This window comes from Stegostoma tigrinum, chromosome 14 (genome assembly GCF_030684315.1).
Source record: "Stegostoma tigrinum isolate sSteTig4 chromosome 14, sSteTig4.hap1, whole genome shotgun sequence".
Lineage (NCBI taxonomy): Eukaryota > Metazoa > Chordata > Chondrichthyes > Orectolobiformes > Stegostomatidae > Stegostoma > Stegostoma tigrinum.
The window spans coordinates 32,107,259-32,132,620 of NC_081367.1; the positions used below are offsets into that span (position 1 = coordinate 32,107,259).

Consider the following 25,362-nt stretch of genomic DNA (forward strand, 5'->3'; position numbering starts at 1 on the left):
ATCCATGCTGACTCTGACCTCTTCTGTTACTGCTATCCAAATGAATTGTAATTTCATTTTTTATAATTGACTCCAGCATCTTTCCCACCACTGACGTCAGGTTAACCGGTCTGTAATTTCCTGTTTTCTCTCTCCCTCCTTTCTTGAAAAGTGGGACAACGTTTGCCACCCTCCAATCCGCAGAAACTGATCTTGAATCTATAGAACCTTGGAAAATAATTACCAACACGTCCACAATTTCTAGAGCCACCTCGTTAAGTACCCTGGGATGCAGACCATCACGTTCCGGCGACTTATCAGCCTTCAGACCTAACAGTCTATCTAACACCATTTCCCCTGCCTAATATAAATACCCTGCAGTTCGTCCATTATCCTCGGTCTTTCAGCCACTACTGCATCTGGGAGATTGCTTGTCTTCCCTAGTGAAGACAGATCCAAAGTACCTATTCAACTCATCTGCCATTTCCTTGTTCCCCATAATAAATTCACCCATTTCTGACTTCAAGGGCCCAATTTTAGTCGTAACCATTTTTTTTTCTTTTCACATACCTAAAAAAGCTTTGACTATCCTCCTTTATATTTTTGGCCAGTTTTCCTTCATAGCTCATTTTTTCTCTGTGTATTGCCTTTTTAGTTATCCGCTGTTGCTCTTTAAAAGCTTCCCAGTCCTCCGGCTTCCCACTCATCTTTGCTATGTTATATTACTTCTCTTTTATTTTTATACAGTCCTTAACTTCCCTCGTCAGCCACGGCTGCCCCCGCCTCCCCTCAGGATCTTTCTTCCTCTTTGGTATGAACTGATCCTGCACCTTCTGCATTATATCCAAAAATACCTGCCATTGTTGTTCCACTGCCATCCCTGATAGGGTACTGAACCATTAAACTTTGGCCAGCTCCTCCCTCATAGCTCCATAGTTTCCTTTATTCAACTGCACTACCGACACTTCCGATTCTCCCTTCTCCCTCTCAAAACTGCAGATTAAAACTTATCATATTATGGTCACTACCTTCTCATGGCTCCTTTACTTTGAGGTCCCTGATCAAATCCGGTTCATTGCACAACACCAGATCCAGAATTGCCTCCTCCCTGGTAGGCTCCAGTACAAGCTATTCTAAGAATCCATCTCAGAGGCACTCCACAAACTCCCTTTCTTGGGGTCCAGTACCATCCTGAATAATCCCAGAACCCTCTCCCCATCCCCCTCTCTGATGAAGGGTCGATGCCCGAAACGTCAGCTTTTGTGCTCCTGAGATGCTGCTTGGCCTGCTGTGTTCATCCAGCCCCACACTTTGTTATTTAGGTTTGAAATAAAAACAAGTTGCAATCAGATTGGTTCAATGGAAACTTACTTAGCAACTGGCAAAAACTATTTTAGTTCAATTTTATGACTGGTTTTCTGAAATTGCATAACTAAGTTATCATCTATTCAATTTGGTGCACAGAAGAGAAAGGAACAAAATCAGAATATTGCATCTCCTCCTTCAACATTCTTTAATCATGCTGTTTGAATGAAATTTGCTCATTCTCCCTGAATCTGTGTAAGTTTACTCTGGGTGCTCTGGTTTCCTTCCACAGTCAAAAGATGTGCAGGGTAGGTGGATTAACCATGCTGGGTGAGATACACTTGAGGGTCAGTGTGGACTGGATGGGCCATATGGCCTGCTTCCACACTGTAAGAGTTCTGTGATTTATATTTTTTAAAATTTATAACAGGGAATCTAATATCCATGCTAAACTTCGGTTCTTATAAATAACACATTTATTTACCTGAATAAGCAGCTGATTGGTCAAATAGCAGCCAATAAAATTGGTAATGTCACCACAGACCCAACAAAGCAGAAATCCCACTGACAATGCGTGATCCACCTTCTCATTCTTGTAAGCGACGTACATTTGCCTAAATAACAAATGAAATTGCTAAGAGAACAGTTTTATTTTTATAGACTAGCATTTTGTGTGACATTTGTTAAATGTATGCAAACTCTTCCCTTGTTTGGCTGTTAACAATGCTCATAAACAGACTCTGAAATGTTTCTTAAATAAAGTGAGCAATGCTGTTACATTAGATTATTTGCCCAAGTTTGTGAAAATATCAATAAACATAAATGCAAAATATTAATATTTTCACAAATGTGTTTACTCAATTCGCAAATTTAATCACTCTAATTCCTGACCAGCTTTCAATCTGTAGTTATTGCAGGTTTCAAATGTTACTTGATAATGCAGGTGAATGGAGAGTAGAGGAGAACAAGAGTGGTGTAATGAGTTCTTTACTCAACACACTGTGTTTACAGATGACGGAATAATGTTTGGAGGCGTGAGTGCAAATATCGTTGGATAAATGGCAAACCATGGTGCTTTGGCTCTTTGCAAAAATGTCAAGAAATTAATAAAAAAATGCTCAAGCCATCATCGCTTGTACCCTTTACCACCCCCACAAATACCCATTTCCCATACCAACCTATGCCACTTCATTCCCTGGCTTAACCCCCAGAACACTCACACTATCCAATTCACCAGTGTAATCATAAATTCTCAACAGTTCCTCATGCCAAGTTATGTTCTCCACTAATCCCATGGTTGCTTAAAGCCGAAATACCAATCTATGGTCCTCCACCCAATTTTCTATGGTCGTTTATAACGCTTATTCCAATTCTGCCATCCCATCACCCTCCTGGCTCTTTTCCTCTGACACATTCATACTGCTTACTCATGCCAACCGATGCCAGCCTCTGGTCTCACATCTACCATTCAGAATCACCATGTAAAATTCAGGAAACATCTGAAATTAAATAATGTTGCATCTTTTGCTAAATGCACGATTATAAACAACAGAGTCAATTTTTTTCAATGTCCTTTAACCCCTTAAAAAACAAGTATCTTCGAAGACCTTACAGCCACTTGGAGCGGACAACCAAACCATAAACCGACAGACACCCCATTGTGATAATGGAAGGATATGACTTCTCTTACGCAGCATGCATTTTTTAAAAACACACATTAACATTCACTTTAAACAATCCCAGATAGCACCTTACTTCTCCCAAAAGTTATAGTCATCGAGTCAGAATGTCAGAGCAGCACAGAAGACAGCTCTTTGGCCTATCATTAACAATGCTGGTCATCAAGCACCTATCTACTCTATTCTCATTTCCCAGCACTTGGTAATGTAGCCTTGTATGCTATGGCATTTCAGGTGTTCATCTAAATTTGTCTCAAATGTTGTGATGTTTCCTTTCTCTAACACTGTTACAGATGGAATGTTCCAGATGCCAACCACCCTCTGGTGAAACAATTTGTCCTTAAATCCTCTCCTTACCTTAAACATATGTCCACCAGTAATTGGTGCCTTTCAGTCCTATTGACCCAATCATGTCCTCCTAATCCTGTGGGCCTAAATCAGGTGTTCTCTGCTCCAAAAAATATCGGAAAAGTATTGCTTCTCTCCAAAAGGGTACCTTGCCTCCCCAAGGAACTCAACCCCATTCCCTGTGCTGCAAAACAGTAGGGTCTGAGGTCAGGGACACCTCATGGGATGCCTCCACTGAGATGTAGAGCCTCTCCATCTACCTAAAAATATTAGTCAAAAAAAAAAGTGGAATTTAATGGGCCTGGCAATGAAAATATTGCCACAACTATTTCCAGATATCCGGTCAGAATTAAACCCTAATTAGACAGTGCATTGTGTACAGACTGTATCTTTTCATTTTTCCTGTATTTCAATTGTGGACCAAATAGAGAAAAGGGCCTGTTTTAAAACCAAGGATTGTTGACTGGTTACTGCATGCTTATGAAAACACATAATCTGATAATCATTGAAAGAAAAACAAATTCCTGGAGAAACTCTGCAGATCTGGTAATATCTCTGGGCGGAAGACAGAGATAATGTTTTGGGTCTAGTGATCATCCCTCTGTACTCATTTTAAGTACTATTTACACAGCTGCTTGTTCAAACAGTAGGAGAAGGTTACAGAGGAGTCAGAGCAAAGGGAGTATAAACAGAAATTCAGTTGGCAACAAGTTACAAATTGTTCTGTGGATTACTGACTAGTTATTAAGAAATTCTGTCTGCCTACCAACAACTGTGTGATTGGGTCCCAGATGGCTGAACAGCTTAAAAGCTGTGAACAAGACAGGGAGAGGCCATCAAATTTCCATAAACCCAGAAGCTGTTTCTGTTCTCTGCAGCAAACAAAAAAATACAAAAAATACTGGTTACACCTGAAGAAAATCAGTTTAACTTAACTTCAGCAATGGCTGCAAGCTAAGGCTTAAAATTCATAAATCAGGGGCCTACTTAAACATGGACCTGTCAACCTGTGCCTCCTGCAAACAAGTGAAGGCTTCCGGAGAAAGGGGACCATGAAGCAGGGCTCTGTGCAACACAAGAATCATGTTGACAGATCCTGTGAATGGGGACCACTGAGTGTGTATGGTGGGTGTATGTATGATGTGCGTGTGCTCACATAGATGAGGAGGTGAAGGTGGAGGGGGGTGAGTGCATGCGAGTGTATCTCAAGAAGGGTGTGTTGCTGAGGAAGTTGCTATAGAGGGAATGCTGTGATGGCTTACCGGTCTGATTCCTGAGTTGGCAGGACTCACGTACAAGGAGGTTGAATCGGTCGGGATTATATTAGTCTAGCTGAATGACATGGTGTGATCAGGAACAGCTCTTCCGGTGAAATAGCTGAAAGAAGGTGGCTTAAGCTATAACTGTGTGCTATGTCTTGGAGAGCATTATAATTAATGATTCTGACCCTTTCTAGTGATGGGAAGCTCAAATCGACCACAGGAGCTATCAGACAGAGGAAACACATCTCTGTCCAAAGCTGGTATCTGCACAATAGAATTTGGATATTTCTCATCATCCCTGAACAAAAATACAGAAAAAAAGTTCAAATTACTTGATTTTAATTTGTTGCATTAGTTGTACATTAAATTCCTATTAAAACAGTTTCTTATGAACCTTGAAAAGGCAAAATGTCTTTGATAAATTACAATTTGCATTCATGGAATTCCCTCCCTAATGGCATTGTGCATCAACTTACTCCACATGGGCTGCAGGGGTTCAAGATGGCAGCTCATCATTGCTGCCTTGAGGCCAACTAAGGTTGGGCAATGACTGCTCGTCCAACCAGTGAAATCCATATCCCATGGATAAATTTGAAAAAATATATACACATGAAGATCCCTAGTACGAAAAGTAAAAATACACGAAAAAGAACATATTCTGAGGCACAAAGTTGATTTTGCATAGTTGCAAAATCTGTTGCAAGACATTTGATGTCTAAACAGGCATAGAACATGAAAATGTAACATGATGGCGAGTGAAGTAAATGTCAGCATGACCTACACAAAGATCCATTAACAATAATGTCAACATTGTTAAAAAAAAAGAGTATTGGCTTCACTTTCAGAACAAGGCCACAGGATTAGGTGTCAGGGACAGATTTTACTTCATGGTTTATCTGTGAGACTAACCTTTGAAATATTGTGTATCTGCTTGGATGCTGGCACTACTGTTTGTGTTTCAAACAAGTTAAGCAGAGCAATGTTTTGGTGATAACTTATCAGTAAGCTTTACATTAAGAACTACATGCCTCGTAATTCTAAAAGCTGTCTTTCACAGGAGTTTTCAAAAATGACTAATGTTAAGAGATCTATGATAGGAATTTCCTTGCGCCAAAGCTTTGACATTTTCCAATTCTTTTTCCAATCCCTTTTATGCTCTTCTTTGCTGAAGATTATAATTCATGCTACAGTACAGCTCCACCTATACTGGTAGCCTTAAGCTTCGCTACATGATCACTCTTCACATGCCAGCTTGCACCCTGAAGGTCAGGGAACCATTAAATCATAGAAGCCATTACAACCAAACCCAATTGTTTCTCCATTCAACATACAAAACTACATGTCAGTAGATGCTCAGTGAAAATTAGAAGTGAAATCCTTTCTGACTTTGTACTTCTTTCCCCAACAGGACAGTAATGCTTGTTATAGCACACTCATCATTATCCAAGGTTGTTTAGGCTAACTCAGATTTTGTTTCACTTTGTAGTTTAATTATTATTTTGTGTATGGAATGCTGTGAAAAGGTAGCTCAAAGCTTTCTCCTCACCATTACCATTTGTATTCAGAGATGAGTAATATGGAACAATGATAGCCTCATGCTTTCTTGTTAAGGGAGCGGACACTGACATCCTATCCAGAGTGACGATATGTTAGATGCCTTCTCCCTCCTCGTCCTGCTGCTACGAACAGCTTGTCCTCTTAGCAGGCTCGGCTCCATCTCCTTGTGATGCTGCAGCCTGGCAGGAACAATTACCACAGCTGCAACATAAGGAGCAAGTGGTACCCCTCAGAGACCTTTCAAAAGGTCTTCTAAAGACTCCGTACCACTCCCTTCAGTTAACTTCTCTAATGACACAGTACCACAACCACCTCCACAGCAATGTAGTCAAAAACACATCTAATGGAAGTGGATAGGTGATGCTGTTAAATAGTGCTGTTGGGAGAGGTGGAGGACAGGGGAGGATTGGGATGGGAGTGCGCCCATGATGCAGCTGAACAGATGGTAATTGGCACATGGCTAAAAGGAGGCCATTAAATGTACCAGACAGGGCCAAAATAGCAAAAGAGTGCTGAACCAACATTAGACATTGGCTGGCATCCTGATCTGCCAATTCTATGCACTTGTGATATACATGGGACATACATTGCTGTTGGTCTTCAAAATATGATCTCAACGGAGACAGCATTGGGCACAGCTAGAAATGATCCCCTGCTGAAATCAGCTGTCATGCCTTGTCTGGATTTCCTTCCATCAATCCTTCCAACCTGAGCTACCGATAAAGAGCTACCGATAACACCTGGGGAAGGTATTACCACTTTTCCAGGAAGGCTCATTCTTAATGAACAATGATTATATTATAATATATTCCTTAGTAGCTGGTTATATTACCTCTGACATACACAACTGTATCACAAGAAATGATCAGGCCTAATTTAAGACTGAGTCTATTTTAGCTACATTCTTGTTCAAAGGGAGAATAATCACCAAAGTGTACCCTGGAGACAGGAGAACTGATATAGTCACCACAGTCCTACTGGGCCATAGACTGTCCATCAGAGAGAGACGATTGGTGATGGTTAGACCGGATGGTCATCGGTCCTCAGGCAAGGGGAGAGATTGAGAAGGAAAGACCTTCATGGTAACCTCATTCAGTATATGAATTGAACCCACACTTTTGGTCTTACTCTGTATCATGAACTGGCCATTCAGCCAAATGACCTTATTGGCTCCCAGAGGAAATACTGCCATCTTCTTACCGGACCACAGGGCTGCTCTCTCAGTAGAGAGAAACATTTGACGGTGGCTTAAACTGAGGGTCACCACGCCTCAGGTGAGGGCAGAGGTTGGGAAGGAAAATCCTTTATGGCTACTTCAGCTGGTGTGGGAATTGAACCCATGCTGCTGGCATCAGTGTAGGAGAATTTTAAGCTCTAATGACCCTCAAGAGAATAATTTCTCTTCTTTTCCATCTCAAATGGAACGTCCCTTATTTTCAAACAGTGCCCAATTCCCAAGTTCCAGAATTCTCCACAAGGATAGGAGACATTATCCCAACATCAAATCTAGCAAGGTCTCAATCAGATTTTTCAAAAAAACTGCTCCGCACCCTTCTAAACTCCTATGAATGCTTCACCTTGCATCTCACAGCTCCACATTATCGGAGGAATCAGCATTGTGAACGTTCTCCGAACTGCTTCCATATAAAATATACCTTCCTTAAGTAAGGAGATCAATACTGTACAAGTCTCCAGATGCAATTAGTTCAGGTTCTGTTTAGGTGTAGCACTCTTTCCTGCTTTTATTCTCCACTCCCTTTGCATTGAAGGCCACACTCTAATTGCTTCCCCAGTGAGGCTGCTGTAACTACAAGGTAGCTTTTAGTGATTCAAATACCAGGGCCTCCAGATCTATCTGTACTCACCAATTTCTGCCTTCTCTCTTGATTTAAATATGGAGTCTTATCCATACCAGCTGGCATCACAAACTAGTTGTCCAGCCAACTGAGCCAAATCAATCTCACTAAACTGGTCTGTTCCTTCCATGAGCAGTCTTTTATATTCTGATGGGCACAGCTTACATTGTGATGTTTGTTAACCCTTTCAGGCTCTGATTGAGAGATAATGGGAACTGCAGATGCTGGAGATTCCAACATAATAAGATGTGAGGCTGGATGAACACAGCAGGCCAAGCAGCATCTCAGGAGCACAAAAGCTGACGTTTCGGGCCTAGACCCTTCATCAGAGAGGGGGGTGGGGGGAGGGAACTGGAATAAATAGGGAGAGAGGGGGAGGCGGACCGAAGATGGAGAGTAAAGAAGATAGGTGGAGAGAGTGTAGGTGGGGAGGTAGGGAGGGGATAGGTCAGTCCAGGGAAGACGGACAGGTCAAGGAGGGGGGATGAGGTTAGTAGGTAGATGGGGGTGCGGCTTGGGGTGGGAGGAAGGGATGGATGAGAGGAAGAACAGGTTAGGGAGGCAGAGACAGGTTGGACTGGTTTTGGGATGCAGTGGGTGGGGGGGAAGAGCTGGGCTGGTTGTGTGGTGCAGTGGGGGGAGGGGATGAACTGGGCTGGTTTAGGGATGCAGTGGGGGAAGGGGAGATTTTGAAACTGGTGAAGTCCACATTGATACCATATGGCTGCAGGGTTCCCAGGCGGAATATGAGTTGCTGTTCCTGCAACCTTCGGGTGGCATCATTGTGGCAGTGCAGGAGGCCCATGATGGACATGTCATCAAGAGAATGGGAGGGGGAGTGGAGATGGTTTGCGACTGGGAGGTGCAGTTGTTTGTTGCGAACTGAGCGGAGGTGTTCTGCAAAGCGGTCCCCAAGCCTCCGCTTGGTTTCCCCAATGTAGAGGAAGCCGCACCGGGTACAGTGGATGCAGTATACCACATTGGCAGATGTGCAGGTGAACCTCTGCTTAATGTGGAATGTCATCTTGGCGCCTGGGATGGGGGTGAGGGAGGTGGTGTGGGGACAAGTGTAGCATTTCCTGCGGTTGCAGGGGAAGGTGCCGGGTGTGGTGGGGTTGGAGGGCAGTGTGGAGCGAACAAGGGAGTCACGGAGAGAGTGGTCTCTCCGGAAAGCAGACAGGGGAGGGGATGGAAAAATGTCTTGGGTGGTAGGGTCGGATTGTAAATGGCGGAAGTGTCGGAGGATAATGCGTTGTATCCGGAGGTTGGTAGGGTGGTGTGTGAGAACGAGGGGGATCCTCTTGGGGCGGTGGTGGCGGGGGCAGGGTGTGAGGGATGTGTCGCGGGAAATGCGGGAGACGTGGTCAAGGGCGTTCTCAATCACCGTGGGGGGGAAGTTGCGGTCCTTAAAGAACTTGGACATCTGGGATGTGCGGGAGTGGAATGTCTTGTCATGGGAGCAGATGCGGCGGAGGCGGAGGAATTGGGAATAGGGGATGGAATTTTTGCAGGAGGGTGGGTGGGAGGAGGTGTATTCTAGGTAGCTGTGGGAGTCGGTGGGCTTGAAATGGACATCAGTTACAAGCTGGTTGCCTGAGATGGAGACTGAGAGGTCCAGGAAGGTGAGGGATGTGCTGGAGATGGCCCAGGTGAACTGAAGGTTGGGGTGGAAGGTGTTGGTGAAGTGGATGAACTGTTCGAGCTCCTCTGGGGAGCAAGAGGCGGCGCCGATACAATCATCAATGTACCGGAGGAAGAGGTGGGGTTTGGGGCCTGTGTAGGTGCGGAAGAGGGACTGTTCCACGTAACCTACAAAGAGGCAGGCATAGCTGGGGCCCATGCGGGTGCCCATGGCCACCCCCTTAGTCTGTAGGAAGTGGGAGGAGTCAAAAGAGAAGTTGTTGAGTGTGAGGACGAATTCAGCTAGGCGGATGAGAGTGTCGGTGGAGGGGGCCTGGTCGGGCCTGCGGGACAGGAAGAAGCGGAGGGCCTTGAGGCCATCTCCATGCGGAATGCAGGTGTACAGGGACTGGACGTCCATGGTGAATATGAGGTGTTGGGGGCCAGGGAATTGGAAGTCCTGGAGGAGGTGGAGGGCGTGGGTGGTGTCACGGACGTAGGTGGGGAGTTCCTGGACCAAAGGGGAGAAAATGGAGTCCAGATAGGTGGAGATGAGTTCGGTGGGGCAGGAGCAGGCTGAGACGATGGGTCGACCAGGGCAGGCAGGTTTGTGGATTTTGGGAAGGAGATAGAAGCGGGCCGTGCGGGGTTGGGGAACAATGAGGTTGGAGGCTGTGGGTGGGAGGTCCCCTGAGGTGATGAGGTCGTGAATGGTGTTGGAGATGATGGTTTGGTGCTCAGGTGTGGGGTCATGATCGAGGAGGCGGTAGGAGGTGGTGTCGGAGAGTTGGCGTCTGGCCTCGGCGCTGTAGAGGTCAGTGCGCCATACTACCACTGCGCCACCCTTGTCTGCGGGTTTGATGGTGAGGTTGGGGTTGGAGCGGAGGGAGCGGAGGGCTGCCCGTTCTGCGGGGGAGAGGTTGGAGTGGGTGAGAGGGGTGGAGAGGTTGAGGCGCTTATGTCTCGACAGCAGTTGGAGATGAAGAGGTCGAGGGAGGGTAGGAGGCCTGGGGGTGGTGTCCAGGAGGAGGACTTGTGTTGGAAGCGGGTGAAGGGGTCAGTGGAAGGAGGGTTGGGTTCCCGGTTGAAGAAGTAGGCATGGAGGCGAAGACGGCGGAAAAACTGCTCTATGTCCGACCGTGACTGGTATTCGTTGATGTGTGGTTGTAGGGGGACAAAGGTGAGCCCCTTGCTAAGGACTGACCGTTCGTCCTCAGTCAGTGGGAGGTCTGGGAGGATGGTCTGATTGACTTGTACAACTAAATGTCAGCTTTTGAGTATCTACTGTTTGTGTTGCATACTTATGACTGTTCAGTTCCTAGAAATGTTGTCATCCAATGAAATGCAGGAGCTTTGATATACTGCTCCAGTATTCTAATTGGCCCAGGAGAACCGTGCAACTTATGGGTAGAGGACTCAGCAAATTGCAGGAACTGGCTAAAAATAGAATCAAAACAGCTGTAGATGTAAGAGGGCTTAATAAAAGATCTCCATTACCTGAGGCAGTAGCTGTTGACAATGATTCTTTTGTCACTATTTATAGCTGTTCCAAGCCCATCATTTGTTAATCATGAAAATCTGGGATCTTTCATTGGAAAAATTAGAAATGTTTTCAAATCGTAAGGCAAAAAGGTCGGAAGAGAGGAGAGATTAAATAACGATAGAGTTGGTGTTACAAGGCCAAAGGGAGTCATTATGAGATGAAAGAAGAAAACAAAGTATCTGTGGAGGTGTGAAACTGAGAAGGATGAACAGTACTCATCCAATTGCAGGAAAAGAAAAAAAACAATAAAAGTCAACCTGCAAATAAAGTGACACAAAAATGAAAAGAGGCTACATTTTGAGATTGTTGATGTATTGAAATACTGCACAAAAGGATCATAAGAAAAAAGGAGTGGGATAGGCCAATTGTTTCCTTCAGCCTACTCCATCATTTGATAAAATCTTTGATATGATTGCAACTTCACTTTAGCTTCCTGACTATCTCCCATAACTCAACTTTCTTGTCAAAAGTTTATCTACCTCAGCTTTGAATGTGTTCGAAATTCCAGCCTCCACTCAGTGTAGGAGAATTTTAAACTCTAATGACCCTCAAGAGAATAATTTCTCTTCTTTTCCATCTTAAATGGAATGTCCCTTATTTTCAAACAGTGCCCAATTCCCAAGTTCCAGAATTCTCCACAAGGATAGGAGACATTATCCCAACATCAAATCTAGCAAGCTCTCAGAATCGGATTTTTCAATAAAACTGCTCCGCACCCTTCTAAACTCCTATGAACGCTTCACCTTGCATCTCACAACTCCACATTATCGGAGGAGTGTGAACATTCTCCAAACTGCTTCCATATGAAATATACCTTCCTTAAGTAAGGAGATCAATACTGTACAAGTCTCCAGACGCAATTAGTTCAGGTTCTGTTTAGGTGTAGCACTCTTTCCTGCTTTTATTCTCCACTCCCTTTGCATTGAAGGCCACACTCTAATTGTTTCCTCAGTGAGGCTGCTGTAACTACAAGGTAGCTTTTAGTGATTCATATTCCAGGACCTCCAGGTCTATCTGTACCCACAAATTTCTGCCTTCTCTCTTGATTTAAATATGGGGTCCTATCCATAACAGCACAATGGCTCCAGCAACCCTTGGTGCCAGCTGGCCACAACAGACCATGGGCAGTCTCCATATGCGCACGTGCCAATGATGTCACCAAGTTGGGGTTGAAGTGGCAAGCTGTTGCCCATCTTTTTAGGACTAGCCACTCCACAAGATCTATTACTAAATGTACACTGAGTGAATTATGCTTAACTAACGTCCTGGTTATTATATGATCACTAAGACCTAAATTATAATTATCATATAATAAGCATTAAGTTAAATAAGACCATTAAACATAACTCATACAATAACAATTACAGACATTGATTCAAAAGGTATATTTGTACATACGCTTTCAGTTCCTTCAAAACTCATTCAGGCATAAAGCACATAGAAGATTCATGGTACCCCTTTATTGTTTGGAAGCTATTTATTATTGTACACATTATTACTGCAGGATCTAATTACTTTTCGATGAAATTTATGTTTCAACTTTAGATTTATTGTATGTCGCGATTTAAATATCAATGTGCTTTTGGAATACAAAGTAAAATCAACACAATAAAAATCATAAAAATGTACAGCTGGATTGAAAGAACTATGGATTTATGTTTTTTTTAAACTTACGGTAAAGAAGCAAAGAGAAAACAGCAAATTGAGGCAAGTCCTAGAACTGCACTCCAGAGTTCCCAAAGATTCTGCACACATTCTTCCATCACAGAAGATATCCAACTTTCATTTCCACATAACAGACCATTCTTTCCCACAGTGGCATTGGATTCATGGTAATTCTTCGAAAATTGGAGTAAAACTCTCATGATGTTAATAGAGGAAAACGAGAGATGGGCGACTGCAGTATCCTGAGCCTGGACCTTGCTCCAGGAACTTGTCTCTTTATAGTTAGTCACAGATCTTATCAGCTGAACAGATCCTGTTGCAGTTTCAACATGAGTCACCCTGAAAAAAAATGCCTTTGCATTGGTTCAGATCTAGAATTTAAAGTGACTTGAATCATTTCCATGAAAAATCATCATAAATTCAGAAAAGGATGTTATCCCTCACAGATATGAACAAGAAATAGTAGAAGGCCCACTCAAAGAATTTAAAGTCACATAGAGTGCAATAACAAATAAAAAATGGGCAAAGGCACAACGAGTCTGTACATATCAGAGATAATGGGAACTGCAGATGCTGGAGAATCCAAGATAATAAAATGTGAGGCTGGACGAACACAGCAGGCCAAGCAGCATCTCAGGAGCACAAAAGCTGACGTTTCGGGCCTAGACCCTTCATCAGAGAGGGGGATGGGGAGAGGGAACTGGAATAAATAGGGAGAGAGGGGGAGGCGGACCGAAGATGGAGAGTAAAGAAGATAGGTGGAGAGAGTGTAGGTGGGGAGGTAGGGAGGGGATAGGTCAGTCCAGGGAAGACGGACAGGTCAAGGAGGTGGGATGAGGTTAGTAGGTAGATGGGGGTGCGGCTTGGGGTGGGAGGAAGGGATGGGTGAGAGGAAGAACAGGTTAGGGAGGCAGAGACAGGTTGGACTGGTTTTGGGATGCAGTGGGTGGGGGGGAAGAGCTGGGCTGGTTGTGTGGTGCAGTGGGGGGAGGGGATGAACTGGGCTGGTTTAGGGATGCAGTAGGGGAAGGGGAGATTTTGAAACTGGTGAAGTCCACATTGATACCATTAGGCTGCAGGGTTCCCAGGCAGAATATGAGTTGCTGTTCCTGCAACCTTCGGGTGGCATCATTGTGGCACTGCAGGAGGCCCATGATGGACATGTCATCTAGAGAATGGGAGGGGGAGTGGAAATGGTTTGCGACTGGGAGGTGCAGTTGTTTGTTGCGAACTGAGCGGAGGTATTCTGCAAAGCGGTCCCCAAGCCTCTGCTTGGTTTCCCCAATGTAGAGGGAGCCACACCGGGTACAGTGGATGCAGTATACCACATTGGCAGATGTGCAGGTGAACCTCTGCTTAATGTGGAATGTCATCTTGGGGCCTGAGATAGGGGTGAGGGAGGAGGTGTGGGGGCAAGTGTAGCAATTCCTGCGGTTGCAGGGGAAGGTGCCGGGTGCGGTGGGGTTGGAGGGCAGTGTGGAGCGAACAAGGGAATCACGGAGAGAGTGGTCTCTCCGGAAAGCAGACAGGGGTGGGGATGTAAAAATGTCTTGGGTGGTGGGGTCGGATTGTAGGTGGCGGAAGTGTCAGAGGATGATGCATTGTATCCGGAGGTTGGTGGGGTGGTGTGTGAGAACGAGGGGGATCCTTTTTTGGCGGTTGTGGCGGGGGCGGGGTGTGAGGGATGTGTTGTGGGAAATGCGGGAGACGCGGTCAAGGGCGTTCTCGATCACTGTGGGGGGAAAGTTGCGGTCCTTGAAAAACTTGGACATCTGGGATGTGCGGGAGTGGAATGTCTTGTCGTGGGAGCAGATGCGGCGGAGGCGGAGGAATTGGGAATAGGGGATGGAATTTTTGCAGGAGGGTGGGTGGGAGGAGGTGTATTCTAGGTAGCTGTGGGAGTCGGTGGGCTTGAAATGGACATCAGTTACAAGCTGGTTGCCTGAGATGGAGACTGAGAGGTCCAGGAAGGTGAGGGATGTGCTGGAGATGGCCCAGGTGAACTGAAGGTTGGGGTGGAAGGTGTTGGTGAAGTGGATGAACTGTTCGAGCTCCTCTGGGGAGCAAGAGGCGGCGCCGATACAATCATCAATGTACCGGAGGAAGAGGTGGGGTTTGGGGCCTGCGCAGGTGCGGAAGAGGGACTGTTCCACGTAACCTACAAAGAGGCAGGCATAGCTGGGGCCCATGCGGGTGCCCATGGCCACCCCCTTAGTCTGTAGGAAGTGGGAGGAGTCAAAAGAGAAGTTGTTGAGGGTGAGGACGAGTTCGGCTAGGCGGATGAGGGTGTCGGTGGAGGGGGACTGGTCGGGCCTGCCGGACAGGAAGAAGCAGAGGGCCTTGAGGCCCTATGCATGCGGAATGCAGGTGTATAGGGACTGGACGTTCATTGTAAAGTGGCTGGCTCCTATGTACTTGCTCTGTTCTGATATCATTTTCGTTCCAATGCCTATTTAATCCATTATCCAATAACTTTGTACATTTCAGAGCACCTCAATGCTCTGTCTAAAAATATTCTTTTCACTGCGATTTCTGAACTACCTTGTACTAAATTACATAACTTCTTAACATCTGTCACTGGAAACAGTGTAATTCTATAACATTGAATCACTGAACCACAGGAAAGGGCTTTCGGTATATCAAGTTTGGAACTTCAAAAAGTATTCTACTTCTACAACAGGCCCACATTCCAAAACTTGGCCCATAGCTCTGAATGATCTCTTGTGCTTGTCCAAGTGCTCTTCCGAGTACTTTCTGAAGGTTGTGAGGTAAGCCGCCCCATCTATTTTCCCAGCAGTGCACACCAGGTTCCCACCATTCTGTGAATGAAAAACTTTTCCTCAAATCCCCTCTAAACCTCCAGTCTTTCACCTTGAAACGATTCTCCTTTGTTAATGATCCTTTAACTAAGAACAGCTATTTTCTATCCACCCTGTGCATGTCCCTTATAATCTTATACACCGCCATAATGATCCCCTTGCTGATACAGGAACAGGAGTAGGCCATTCAGCCCCTTGAGCCTGCTCTGCCATTCAATAGGATCATGGCTGATCTATGACCTAACTCCATTTGCTTGCCTTGACCCAAAATCACTTGATAACCCAGCTTAATAAAAAAAATTGGCTCAGATTTAAAGTTAACAACAGAATGAGCATCAACTGCCTTTTGAGGAAGGGAGTTCCATAACTCTACTACTCTTTGCATGTCGAAATGCTTTCTAACATCTTGCCTAAATGGCCTGGCCTCAATTCTTTGTCTAAGCTCCCTGGTTCTAGAATTTTCAACCTGTGGAAATAATTTATCTTTATCTACCCTGTCTCTCTTGGTTAATATCCCGAAGACCTCACTTAGATCACCCCTTAACCTGCTAAATTCTCAAGAAGAAAGGCCTAATTTGTCTAATCTCTCCTCACAACTTAACCGCAACCCCCCCACCGAGTCCAGCTATCATCCTTGTAAACCAGCACTGAACTTGCTCCACGGCCAAAACATCATTCCTAACGTGTAACACAGTGTGGAGCTGGAGGAACACAGCAGGCCAGGAAGCATCAGTGGAGCAGGAAAGCTGATGTTTCAGGTCACGACTCCATAGCTACCCCCGACGCAAAGCGTCAGCTTTCCTGTTCCTCTGATGCTGCCTGGTCTGCTGTGTTCCTCCAGCTCCAAACCTATCTCTGACTCCAGCATCAGCAGTTCTTACTATTCCTAAGGTGTGATGCCCAGATCTGCTCACAGTACTCCAAGCATGGTCTAACCAGTGTCTTGTATAACTGCAGCATTAACATCTGTGACCCTATACTTCAGCCTTTTAGACATAAAGGCCAGCCCTCTTGACTATTTTCTGCAACTGTTGGTGTGACATTTTAAAAGAAACGTGCACCTGAACCCCGAAGTCTCATTGGAAATTTAACTTGGCACCTTCTAAGAAAATACCCTGATCTATCCTTTCTCCATTCGAAATGGATAACCTCACATTTGATTCTATTAAAAGCCACCTCCCACAGCTTTGCCCATCCATCTAATCTATTAATATCCTTATGTAATTCTATGTTGTCATCAAGACTGTCTACAAGTCTGTCCAATTTTGTGTCATCAGCATATTTGGATATTTGACTTTTTTTGCCATTATCGAAAGCATTAATAGATATTGTGAATAATTTAGACCTCAACTCAGATCCCAGTTGGATTTCCATTAATCATGTCCTGCCATTTTGAGCACATATCCATTATTCCAATTCCCTGTTTTCTGCCACTCAACCAATTTCCCATTCATGCTGATAATTTGCCTTCAACTGGATCTCCTCTGCTCCACATTAAACAGCCTGATCTTATTCATCCGCTCTTCATAGCTAAACTGCTCCATTCCAGACAACATCCTAGTGAATTTGCTCCCAAACCCCTCGAGAACAATTACTACACACCATGCTCCAGCTGTGGCCAAACAGTTTTGTACAGCTCCTCCATAATTTCCCTGTCCTTATAATCAATATCACATCTGATAAAGGCAACTGTTTCATATGCCTTCATAACTAGTCTGCTAATCTGTCCCGATATCTTCTAGGTGGAGGAAAAATGGGGAGGCGGTGGCCTTGTGGTATTATTACTGGACTATTAATCCAGGACCCCGGTTCAAATTTACCATGGCAGATGGTGGACTTAAGATTCAACAAAAACAAAATCTGGAATTAAGGGCCTAATGGATGACCATGGCTTCATTGTCAATTGTCAGGAACATCTATCTAGTTCATTAATGTCCTTTAAGAGAGGAAATTGCCCTCCTTACCAAGTCTAGGCAATTAGGGATGGGCAATAAATGCTGGCCTAGCCAGTGATACCCTCATACTGTGAATGAGAAGAAGCCTAAAGATACCTCTGTTCCTCTGAGCTTCCTAGTGTTCTTTCATTCATTGAGTATTCCCTTGTCTTTTTACTTCTACCTGTCCTATCACTTCAGCATTTTGAACAGCTAGTAGCTCACTCTATAAAATCTTCTCTTGGACAAAAAGCAACAGGTTTTAATTTTCCTAATGTAATAGAACAGAATCCCTACAGTGTGGAAGCAGGCCCTTTGGCCCAACAAATTCACAACGACCCTTGGAGCATCCCACCCAGACCCATTTCCTTATAACTCACCTCAGCTACGCATCCCTTAAAACTCCGGGCAATTTAGCATGGCCAATCCACCTAACCTGCACATCTTTGGACTGTGGGAGGAACCGGAGCACCCAGAGGAGACTCACGCAGACACAGGGAGAATGTGCAAACTCCACACAGACAGACAGTCGCCCATGGGTGGAATTGAACCTGGGTCCCTGGCGCCGTGAGGCAGCAGAGCTAACCACTGAGCCACCGTGCCACCCACTTATTAGTATCATAATTCTTCAATAAAAGGGCTTAAGCCCTGCATATCAGAAAGGGCTAAGTTTTTTTTCCATGACCGTTCAATTCTTAGCTCAAAGTACACATCAGAACATGAGGTCCTGTTCCTGATTGCCATCAGATGAATCCATTATGGAAGTGCCAGTATTTAAACAGAGCTGGGTTCAAATTGGACACTTGTGTCTTGTATCTGGGTGAAATAACTGCACAGAGGCAGGTGTCCCATCACTATGTCGCCCTTTATTTACTAGGGCACAGTAACACTGACTGTGGCCAGCCAGCTCAGAGTCTGTCCTCAACTGAGGAGATTCTCATCTCCTGGTGACTTTTTTTTAAATGATCATTCTCCTGGTTAATAAAATGTGAGGCTGGATGAACACAGCAGGCCCAGCAGCATCTCAGGAGCACAAAAGCTGACGTTTCGGGCCTAGACCCTTCATCAGAGAGGGTCTAGGCCCGAAACATCAGCTTTTGTGCTCCTGAGATGTGCTGGGCCTGCTGTGTTCATCCAGCTTCACATTTTATTATCTTGGAATTCTCCAGCATCTGCAGTTCCCATTATCACTGATACTATTCTCCTGGTTATATTGGTCAGCCAAGGTTTTCCTGATTGGCCCAGATTAACAACCCCAATCAGAAACCTTGCAGTGTAGTGGTTCCAATCACTACACTAGATTAGTAGATGACAAACAGCCCAGATTTAAGGAGACAATAACATTCTAATCATAATCACAAACAAGATCCTGCGTGTCATGACCGTGGAGCATTCATTTTCTTTTGTAAAGGCTTCATTGTTCAGTGAATTTCAACCAGATGCTGACAGCAATACATCTGACCGAATGCCATGGATGAGAAGGAATGGGTGGGAAAAACAACAACACTATTTCATTTTGTTGAAAATAAAACTGAGATTAGAATTGAGCTCAACTGTGCTTTTACGGCCTACCAGCATTCAGTGGCTCGCGCCGAAGCGAAAGAAGCTTCACAGAAGATACCAAAGGCTGAATACTGCCCCTGAAACTGTTCTCCTATAAAGGGGTAGGTCAGTGCATAAGGAGGTGACAACAGAAAGCTGGAAATTGGTGGAAAATACTTTCAGTTGGTGAATGCATAAATAGGAAAATTACTTTGACTATTTTCACTACTTACCGCATTTTTAATAAGTTACTCAAAATGAAAAATTGCTGTATTCTAATTTAGCTTTTACTGTTTGAAGAGAATTAGGATATTACTACTTTTCCCACTTGCTTCACAACTGTCAATTGCAATTGCCCAGTTTATGTTTGGCCAGGGCCACTCAGTTCCAAACGTGATTTGCAGTATTGGGCCAAAACAAGGACAAAAGAGGTGAATTCGAAGATGTAGTGATAGTGACAGCCCTTGACATCAAGGCAGCATTTGATAAAGTGTAGCATCAGGGACTCCAGTAAAAATGAAGTCATTTACCATCATAAGGAAGTAAAGATATACCTAGCTCAAGGGAAGCTGTTGTAGTTGTTATGTTGATCTGGAATGAACTGTCTGACTTTGGAAAAGAACTCACTTGGCACAAATGGTTCTGAACTGACTAAAAATGTAAGATTTCTTTTCCAAAGCACCTGAACTCAGTGGGTTTACAGGTCTAGTAGGAACTGTCGATGCTGGAGAATCTGAGATAACACGGCACGAAGCTGGGAGCACACAGCAGGTAAGCAGCATCAGAGGAACAGGAAAGTTGACGCTTCGGGTCCAGACACTTCTTCAGAGAGAAGGGTCTCGACCCAAAACGTCAACTTTCCTGCTCTTCTGATGCTGCTTGGCCTGCTGTGTTCATCCAGCTTCACACCGGGTTATCGCGGGTTTACAGGTCTGTTCAGGTCTATTCTTTCAAAAAGACCTTCCGTTTTTAGGACAGATAAAGTATAACTGACCTGCAATTAAAAGGAGCAAAAATTACAGTGCTATGTGCAAGTGGTCGGGAAGTGGGACAAATTGAGGGGCTTCCATATAGAGCTGGGACAGGAACAAGGGGCTAAATGGCCTCCACTGAGCTGTGTAATTCTATGGTCCTAGAAATGATAACAGTAAGTGACGATGCTAGTCAGCTGCAGCCTTAGCCTGCTTCTAGCATACACGGTTTTTGAGATAATGTCACAGCGGAAACTCCTCTATGCAACCATCTCAAAAAGCACAACCTCCAATTCAGCTGTTCCAGCACTCACCAGCAGAATCATTTCTATATGTTGGGTTTCCTTTGCCTTCAGTCTTTCTGCAGATTCATGAAAGTCTCATCGGCCTTTTCAAGGGCTCCTAAGTGACAAAATAAAAAGACTTTATAGTACTTCTTGCATGACCACAGAATATCCCAAAATGATTAATGGTAAATCAACTACTTCTGTAGTAAGATAATAAAATGTGAGGCTGGATGAACACAGCTGGCCAAGCAGCATCTCAGGAGCACAAAAGCTGATGTTTCGGGCCTAGACCCTTCATCAGAGAGGGGGATGGGGAGAGGGAACTGGAATAAATAGGGAGAGAGGGGGAGGCGGACCGAAGATGGAGAGTAAAGAAGATAGGTGGAGAGAGTATGGGTGGGGAGGTAGGGAGGGGATAGGTCAGTCCAGGGAAGACGGACAGGTCAAGGAGGTGGGATGAGGTTGGTAGGTAGCTGGGGGTGCGGCTTGGGGTGGGAGGAAGGGATGGGTGAGAGGAAGAACCGGTTAGGGAGGCCGAGACAGGTTGGACTGGTTTTGGGATGCAGTGGGGGGGGGGAAAGAGCTGGGCTGGTTGTGTGGTGCAGTGGGAGGAGGGGACGAACTGGGCTGGTTTAGGGATGCAGTAGGGGAAGGGGAGATTTTGAAACTGGTGAAGTCCACATTGATACCATGTGGCTGCAGGGTTCCCAGGCGGAACTCATATTTCGCCTGGGAACCCTGCAGCCACATGGTATCAATGTGGACTTCACCAGTTTCAAAATCTCCCCTTCCCCTACTGCATCCCTAAACCAGCCCAGTTCGTCCCCTCCTCCCACTGCACCACACAACCAGCCCAGCTCTTCCCCCCCCACCCACTGCATCCCAAAATCAGTCCAACCTGTCTCGGCCTCCCTAACCTGTTCTTCCTCTCACCCATCCCTTCCTCCCACCCCAAGCCGCACCCCCAGCTACCTACCAACCTCATCCCACCTCCTTGACCTGTCCGTCTTCCCTGGACTGACCTATCCCCTCCCTACCTCCCCACCCATACTCTCTCCACCTATCTTCTTTACTCTCCATCTTCGGTCCGCCTCCCCCTCTCTCCCTATTTATTCCAGTTCCCTCTCCCCATCCCCCTCTCTGATGAAGGGTCTAGGCCCGAAACATCAGCTTTTGTGCTCCTGAGATGCTGCTTGGCCTGCTGTGTTCATCCAGCCTTACATTTTATTATCTTGGAATTCTCCAGCATCTGCAGTTCCCATTATCTCTGATACTTCTGTAGTATCTCTATTGTAATTTAGGTAAACGGTAGCCCATTAGCACACAGAAAGCTCCATAAAACAAATAGTTACGTGAAAATCATCAGTTAATTGGATTTTGTGACATTGGCTGAAGGATCAATATTGGCAAGCATACTGGGGAAATCAAATCCTGCTCCTCATCAAAACAACACCACGGGATCCTTAACATCTCAGACGAACCTTAACTCATCTAAAAGACATCACCCCCAACAGTTCAGCATTGCTGTGTCAGCCTTGAATTTGCCAAGGGTCACTGGACCTGAAACATTAACTCTGCTTTCTCTCCACAGACGCTGCCATGCGTACTGGGTTTCTCCATAAATTTGTTTTTGTTTCATATTTCCAGCATGAGCAGTTCTTTTCCTTTATTGAATTTTTGTACTCCAGTTCTTAAGGGTGGCTCCTTCATCTTCTAGAAATAGTTGATGGTCTGAAAGAATGCAAAAACACCTTTTGATCCTCCACAGTAAAGTTATTTGAAGCTACTGTCAGATCTTTGACTGTAGTAAAATAAACTTACCCTTTCATATATTTGAAGGATAGAAAATTATATGTCCATTGATTTATCCTAAGATAAATTAGAAAGGACAGGTTGGAAAGGGCCAGAAGGCTGTTGTTTTTCTCTCTGAAGTTTCTAAGCTTTCTTCTGTGTACTGCTTAACAAAAGTAAACAAAAATCAAGGCCATTATGTTGGAGATCAATATGCGGGAGTAATTATTACATGCATACAATGATCTGTGACTTAATAAGGTTAATGCCAAGTGTACAGTTGCTGGATGTAAAACAAGCCCACAGAACATGCTGATTTTTTTTGCTTATGTTATTTCTTTCCTCTCCTCCATTTCTTCCGAAGATGCAGATTTCTTGCTGGGGTACAGTTCCAATGTGTACTCAGCTTTCCTTCATTACATGTGACAAGACAACAAGTGTAGTCAGGCTGCTCGACTCAAACAAGCTGAGCGTGAACCATCAACAATTGGACATTTTCCCTGGGACATCTATTCTGTTGGATCACTATCATTAATCTGACTGACTGGACCATCAGAAGAACTGAAATTTACTGCAACATGAAAAGTTGCCAGATACTTTCAATAACCTAGGAGGAATCTAAAGGCTGAAATCATTTCTACAAGTGGCTGAGATCAGAGAAATTCACTCACCATTCTGTATTATAAGGGAAGCAACAATCAAGTTGGACAACTGATTGTACTACTAGCAGTGACATCAAGTCGTATGATAGCAAGCGTTTAGAATGTCTTGCTGTAAAATGGTAACGCACATAATTCATTAAAAGGTTCTGATTACAAAGACCCATTTCATGGCTATATCTGAGCACAATGCAACACATTCCATGATTGTTCAATACTAACTTAAAATTCAAACCTAAACTACTCAGTAGACACTTGATCCTATTTTTACTCTCCGCTTTATGTATCTCATCCCATCATACCTGCTGATGCTACTTTATGAATAGCCATAGGAAGTGATTATAATCAGAGCGGCCAATTTTACTTTCTTAAAAAAGTTCCACAGTTGCTCCCTTCTTCATGCAGCACCGAACAGCCCAGAAATACACCATGGATCTAAAAACCAGTAATATAGGATTGGATTGTCTGCTTGTTGGCCATCTATCAAACTGTTTGGAAAAGTCACAAGATGTATGCAACAGGCAGGCTATCAGTCCTACATTAACATGAATTGGTCTCCAGGCATTGTGCTTCTTGGCATAAGTGTTTCTAAATTTAAATAATTTTAAATTGCAAAGATTTCAACTCATTCATTCAAACATTTCTTATAAAATCCTTTCCCTTATCCTTTTTGAATTGTATTTCTTCTTTTGGTGTGAGGTTTTCATGCATTTTAGGCACCTTACTACTATGCAAATGAGAACAGATATGGAAAATATAATAAAGAGAAACACCTGGAAGTTATATCAAATTTAGCTAATTAGCATTGTAAATTTTAATCTATGGAACAGAAACTGGCTATTAACTAACTATCAACCTACTTCCCTCAACTGTACAGAATATTTTTGTTCCTTCACTCCTCAAAAGGTAGAATCATAAATCTCACATCAAATTATCAGGTGTAAGTGGTCTAAAAAGTGTTGTAATATTTTAGATATGGTTAATGACAGCACAACGCAGACTGTATAATTTTGAATGGATAAATTGCTTCCTCAAAGATCTGACAGGACCCCCTAACAATTTCAACTGTAAACCTGTGGAGATCCTCATTTTCATAAACATACACGCAAATTTTACTTGACACTTCCTGTGATTTTAAGATATTTTTTATTTTCATTTTAAACAATATTTTATTTGAAGAACACAATGTGAACAGTGACAGCTAAATTATGGGCAAAACAAAAACAAATTTCAATTCAGAAACCAGTATACCAGGTCCACGACATTTTTTAATGTGCTGAGTAACAACATCAATACACATTGTGCAGTGGACAATGAAAGTCTATCCAAGTCTTCAGTCTTTCAAGTGATTCATTTTTAAGCACTTCATCTTATTGCATACAGTTGAATCCAAGTTTATTTGAAAAGCAAGTGATGATTAAATTAGGCATTTGGTGAAAAGTAAACCAAGAAGAAAAATGAATATTGAAAACATGCAGATTACCCATAACTTAAAAAAAATTGCGAAGTCTTCTCTGAATTACATCCAAAGCAGTTGGAACAAAGAAACAGTAAATGGTTTAGAGGAGGGAACATAGGGAATCTCAATGGGATACATTTCTACAATATTGGCATCTGTTTTGTAATGATTATTGAGATATGAGATGGGCTGAGAGGTGGCAGATGGAGTTCAACCTGGATAAATGCGAGGTGATGCATTTTGGAAGGTCGAATTTGAAAGCTGAGTACAGGATTAAGGATAGGATTCTTGGCAGCGTGGAGGAACAGAGGGATCTTGGTGTGCAGATACATAGATCCCTTAAAATGGCCACCCAAGTGGACAGGGTTGTTAAGAAAGCATATGGTGTTTTGGCTTTCATTAACAGGGGGATTGAGTTTAAGAGTCGTGAGATCTTGTTGCAGCTCTATAAAACTTTGGTTAGACCGCACTTGGAATACTGCGTCCAGTTCTGGGCGCCCTATTATAGGAAAGATGTGGATGCTTTGGAGAGGGTTCAGAGGAGGTTTACCAGGATGCTGCCTGGACTGGAGGGCTTATCTTATGAAGAGAGGTTGACTGAGCTCGGTCTCTTTTCATTGGAGAAAAGGAGGAGGAGAGGGGACCTAATTGAGGTATACAAGATAATGAGAGGCATAGATAGAGTCGATAGCCAGAGACTATTTCCCAGGGCAGAAATGGCTAGCACGAGGGGTCATAGTTTTAAGCTGGTTGGTGGAAAGTATAGAGGGGATGTCAGAGGCAGGTTCTTTACGCAGAGAGTTGTGAGAGCATGGAATGCGTTGCCAGCAGCAGTTGTGGAAGCAAGGTCATTGGGGTCATTTAAGAGACTGCTGGACATGCATATGGTCACAGAAATTTGAGGGTGCATCCATGAGGATCAATGGTCGGCACAACATTGTGGGCTGAAGGGCCTGTTCTGTGCTGTACTGTTCTATGTTCTATGTTCTATGTTCTATTATTGCTGCAATTTCTGCCATTGAAGGAAAACAATCTACTCTTGGCTTCTTCTGGAATAAAAATATATGAACCGACTGACCGGTTATG

The 25,362-nt window shown here is 44.1% G+C and overlaps 1 protein-coding gene across 5 annotated transcripts in view; it reads right to left on the bottom strand.

Moving 5' to 3' along the window:
- LOC125457831 (lysosomal amino acid transporter 1 homolog) overlaps positions 1 to 25,362 on the bottom strand; it is a 71,472-nt gene that overhangs the window by 32,097 nt on the left and 14,013 nt on the right. For 3 of the 5 annotated variants that reach the window (XM_059651077.1, XM_059651080.1, XM_059651076.1), the window contains exons 2-4: positions 20,395 to 20,482; positions 12,824 to 13,153; positions 1,769 to 1,898 (exon numbers count right to left, since the gene is read on the bottom strand). In XM_059651077.1, the coding sequence (XP_059507060.1) occupies positions 1,769 to 1,898; positions 12,824 to 13,014 (321 nt within the window). In that variant the 5' untranslated portion in view covers positions 13,015 to 13,153; positions 20,395 to 20,482. The other 2 variants (XM_059651078.1, XM_059651079.1) reach the window with 2 other exon arrangements.